The sequence below is a fragment of the Pollachius pollachius genome, assembly GCF_949987615.1.
Source record: "Pollachius pollachius genome assembly, chromosome: 20".
Taxonomy (NCBI): Eukaryota; Metazoa; Chordata; class Actinopteri; order Gadiformes; family Gadidae; genus Pollachius; species Pollachius pollachius.
In genome coordinates this window covers 11,094,619-11,099,574 of record NC_136953.1, presented here as the reverse complement: position 1 = coordinate 11,099,574, position 4,956 = coordinate 11,094,619, and the positions used below count along the sequence as shown (strand labels likewise).

The 4,956-nt window shown below is 53.7% G+C and overlaps 1 protein-coding gene across 1 annotated transcript; it reads right to left on the bottom strand.

The window, feature by feature from the left end:
- Positions 1-944: 944 nt before the first annotated feature.
- cd248a (CD248 molecule, endosialin a) lies at positions 945-4,703 on the bottom strand. Its single transcript, XM_079758496.1, has one exon. The coding sequence runs from the start codon at positions 4,422-4,424 to the stop codon at positions 2,040-2,042; it is 2,385 nt and encodes a 794-aa protein (XP_079614622.1). The 5' UTR covers positions 4,425-4,703; the 3' UTR covers positions 945-2,039.
- Between the last annotated feature and the right edge of the window lie 253 nt (positions 4,704-4,956).

The following is a 4,956-nucleotide window of genomic DNA, read 5'->3' as shown; positions in this document are numbered from 1 at the left end:
TTAAAAGGCACTGAAGGCCTACGGGGACTTGATTATCAAACAATGTTTCAAAGTGTAAAGTAAAGCAATCCCGGGGTTTAAAAACCAAACACCGTGCTGCAGAGACTGAAGACGTGATTGGATGTAGGTCAGAGGGAGTGTGGGGGTGCGAGGCTGGAACCTCCCTAAGCAACGCTCTCCCAGATAGCCAGGACCTGGTTCTGATCCCAGCGTGCCTGAAGCCATCCTACCAGCAGGGGATGACACATAATCAGGAGAACGTTGGCCAGCTCACTGCATGGGTCCTTGTTGTTAAAAAGAATAATCAAAACAATTGTAAAAGCAGAATTGACCTTCCACCAAAGGTTACAATAAAATGTTCCAGCTCTACAGACACCCATCATATTTTTTATGATTTTCACAATCGACGTTCCAATATAATTCAAGATGCGTGTGGCAGCTATTGTGTGTGTGTGTGTGTGTGTGTGTGTGTGTGTGTGGGTGTGTGTGTGGGTGTGTGTGTGTGTGTGTGTGTGTGTGTGTTAGAGTATACTCAGACTGTTGTGGGTTGATCTAATTGTCTACAGTGCTCGGCTGACTGACTCACTGTCACTTTAACCTTCCCTTTAACAGGCCATTAAGAGCACCGCGAGAATGCGTATACTTATCCAAACTTTATGTCAAAAGTTCACCGCTAAATGCGTCACAAAACCGACCACAAATGAATCGCCAGCCTCTGTGAGACTCTGAAGCATTTTAATAAGCAATGGCTTCAAACTGGAAAAATAAAAATAAAATGAAAAATACTCAAACATGAAAAGGCATAAATAGACAATTCTTCCCCTCACATAGTGGCCACGCGGTCATCGTTCAACGTGTATTTCAACTGAAAATACATTTGGATTGTCTTCAACAAACCCCCACCCCCACTCACCCACCACACCCCAACCAAAACCAATCTGTGCACCAAAAACCACAGCCACCACAACCAGTGGTTTGGGATCAACCGAAAAGTTATGTGCTGTTAGTTTTTGAAGAGCTTCAAACGAAGCAAATTCATCGTGGCAAATTTGTGAGAAAATGTCACGGCTAATGTGAAATCTAATGAGAAGTGGCTTCTTCTGACCCCGTTGCCCTCACTGCTCCTAACAGACATCTGCACTTTAGCCCACTTCTGGGAAAGTCAGACAGGAAAGCCGCCTGTAAATCTAAACTGGGATGGCGGAGCAAGAACTCCCTTGGAGCCATCCCCCCCCCCCCCCCCCTCAAAAGAAAAGCCCCTGTATAGCACAAGGTTTGGTGTGCTCCATAAAACAAAATGTACCTAATTTAACCCTGCTTACATGAAGGATGTTTGAATAGGTGCTACAAGTGGTAGGTGTGATACAAACAGAAGGACAGGAGAATTACAAATACATATTTACATACATTTAGCCAGTGATGGTTTTAAAACGACGGCGTTCCCAGCATGCAATGCACGATACACTTGTACCAACGTTGAGTGCGCGTTGTCAGTTTTGGTTGTTTCTTGTTTATAATAATCTTAGTACGGGATGCAGTTTGATTAAGCAATCCAACACATTTCATGGCAAGAGCAATTAACAATACTGTCAATGTGTCCGTGGTTACAGTTGAAATATGTGTCATTTTCACAATTATTCATACATAGTATGTTTCCAAGCAACGTTCAGATCCTCACAATAATATTGACTGAATGCCATATTGGGCAGTGTTGAATATAAACCATAATGAAACGACCATGTAGTCTAGTGCAATCCTAAAGCTATCAGAGATTATACCGTGCATTCTGCATATGAAACATTGATGTCGTTGAATTTTTTTTTTAATATTCAATCTGCCCAGTCTCTTCTGTCATAATCTATTTTCCACAGTTTCGAAAGAGTGGGTACGCTTAAGGTAACAGGGTATGCGGTAGGCGTGTTGTGACACGGACAACAGTTCATCCGCGTACATACACATCAGTACAATTGTTTATTGGGTCCTGTCCCTCATCGTTGGCGTCTCTCCATCAGAGTCTTATCAATCCACGTCTCACCAGCCTAGACATGGGACTTTCCTGCAGCCGAGGAGCTCTGGGCGCTGGGTTTGTCGTGGGCCCCTGATATCCAGTGGTAGCAGTCAGCGGTGCTCTTACTGCGGGGCTGAACGGCACAGCGGGTGCAGTAGACCACGCCCAGGGCCACCATCACCACCACAAAGATGCATATGGGAACCAGGAGTCCGACCAGGAGCCAGGTGCTGTTGCCCTGCTTCACGCTTTGGTCGATTTGCGCCGAATCCGAGGCGGCCTTCTCTCCCCTCCCTGGGACGGAGGTGGTGTGCTGGACGATGGCCAAATCGTCCTGGCCTCCTCCTTCTCCATTGTCTTTTTCTTCCGCTGCCGATTTTGGCTCCTCTGAGGAATATAAAACTCTAAGACTTTCGTTGTTTTCCTTCACCTCGTCAACCTCAGGATAATCTGAGGCTGGAGAGATGTTATAATCCATGACTGTCCATGATGGTTCTCCGTACTCCGCAGTGACTGGTTGATGACTGACAGGAGTGAACCTGAACCAGTTCCAAGCCCCCTCGGAGATGGTGGTTGACACGGGTAGGGTGGGGACGTTGCTGGTGGCTTCTTTCTCCACGTCATCATACCAATCTGGGGTGGGGCTGGTGGCCAGGGGTGTTGTGTGGGTGGTTGGGGTTGTGGTTGGTGGTGGTGTTATGTGGGTGGGGGCGGAAGATGTCTGCTCAGGCTCTAACTCCCACGGAAACACATTTTGGAAGCCTCCTTCTTCTTCAGCCTCCCCCAGGCCGTGTTCAGGCGCTGGACTGGGGGGGTCCATAGTGACGTGGAGGGGCATTTCCTCCTGGGAGGCGCTGGTCACCCATATGACATCAGAGCTCTGGACACTAGGCGGGTCAGTCAGCCAATCCAGCGAGTCGGGCCATTCAGTCCGCATTGCCGAATTAAACAAATCCGGGTTCCACACGGAGTCCGGTTGTTGAGTGTACCAGGGGAAGTCGGGCGTGACGGTGGGCCGGCCGTCTCCCAACTCCGTCTTCAGACAGGAGACGTGGTCCGGCCCGAGCTCGTAGCCCTCCCCGCAGTAGCACATGAACCCGCCCACGTCATTCACACACATCTGCTCGCAGGTCCCCGGGATCTGGCACTCGTCCATCTCCTGGCACTGCCGGGGGTCCTCGGGCATGACGGAGTAGCCAATGTGGCATTGGCAGACGTGGGACCCCTGCGTGTTCTTGCACATCTGCTCGCATGGGTCATTCAAGCACTCGTCCACGTCCTCGCACTCGCCGTCGACGCCCGCGAGGTAGCCATCGCGGCAGAGGCACCTGAAGGAGCCCAGCGAGTTGACGCACAGCTGCTCGCAGGGGCTCTGCAGGCACTCGTCCACGTCCATGCAGCTCTCTTCGTCCGGCGCCAGCATGAAGCCCTCGGGGCAGGCGCAGCGGTAGCGGTCCGGGAGCGGGAGGCATTCGGACTCACAGGGCGCCCCGTGGCAGACGTCGACCTCGCAGAGCCGCCCGTCGTCAGCCAGCTGGTAGCCATCCGAGCACTGGCAGTAGTACTGGTCGCCCGCTTCCCGGCAGAAGTGCTCGCAGCCGCCGTTGTCCTGCCCGCACCAGCGCGTGGGTACCGGGGCGGGGGCGTTTGCGGCGCAAAGGGGGCCGTCGCGTGACCAACCCGCCGCCACGCCGTCCTCCTCCTTCGACATGCACAACACGGACTGGTCTTCCTTTGTGCCCACCGGGCAGGGAACCGTGGCGACGGAGTCGAAGGGCAGGTGGGTGAGCATGGTGGTGAGCAGGTTAAACGGCGTCGCGTAGAGGGTGTTGCCCCCGCCTTCGCTCGGCAACGCCGGACACATCCCCTTGTACGTGTAGCGGCAGAGGTAGGCGTCGGCGGGGATGAAGCAGGTCCCTTCCAGCCACTCAAAGTTCCTGCTCTGCTCCGGCAGGGACGAGTCGTACGCCATGACCACGCAGCGCAGCCCCGCACACGGCGAGTCCACCGACTCCTCCTCCCGCCACTTGGTGTACTCGGTATCCTGGTCGCCGGTGGTCCAGGTGAACCCGCGGAGGGGACGCGACGGCTTGCACTGCCGGGGCTGCCGCTGCAGGCCGATCCACACGTTCACCACGGCGCCCAGGTCTCTCAGGTCGGCGTTGGCGAAGAGATCGGCGATGGCGGCCGCCTCCTCGGGCCGCTTGATGGTGGCCAGGTTGCCGCCGTCCGCCTTGCAGGAACGCCAGGCCTCCCGGAAGGTCTTGCGCTGGAAGTAGACGACATAGCAGCCGTGTTCGTTGCACAAGGCGTCCCTCTCCCTCAGGTCCTGGCCCTGGGGCCCTGGTACTCCACCGACGGGGGACCACAGGAAGCTGAAGATAAGAGTGGCAGAGAAGAGCACCGTGGAGCCCATACTTCAGTAGCCACCCCCCCTCCTCCTCAACTTTAACAGTCCTCTTCACCAAGGTGTGGTGGTTGCAATTGTTTCTCTTCTTATTTCTTTTCTCCTTCCGCTTTTGCTCCGAAAACCTTTAAAGTGGTCGATTTCTCACTTTAGCCTTCTGATTGTCCACTGAATCCTTCTGCCATTTGCAATCTTCTACCTCCTTCTCACACCCCCGGCTGCCTCTGCTCTCAGCGCTGTGCTCCACAGCCTGCCTGGGTGAAAGAGTTGTGCGCTGGAGTTGAGTGTGTACAGATTGTCCCCAGATCTCTGGGAGAGTGAGGGGGTGCGAGGGAGGGGGCAAAAGAGGGGAAAGCCTGGGCTGGGGAAAGAGGGCGGGTTTGCGGGAGGTATAGCGAGAGGAGAAGGGTGGGAGGTAGGGAGGGAAGGAGCAGGGAGTTTAAGGGAAGGAATTGTATGTTTTTTTTTGAGAAGGGAGGCGGGGATGATGATGTGAATAAAGGGGCTGGGGGGGAAGGGTGTTTAAATAATGTTTTTTGCA

Coding starts and splice junctions, on each gene's coding strand:
- cd248a (XM_079758496.1), bottom strand. CDS start 4,424: ATGGGCTCCACGGTGCTCTTCTCTGCCACTCTTATCTTCAGCTTCCTG.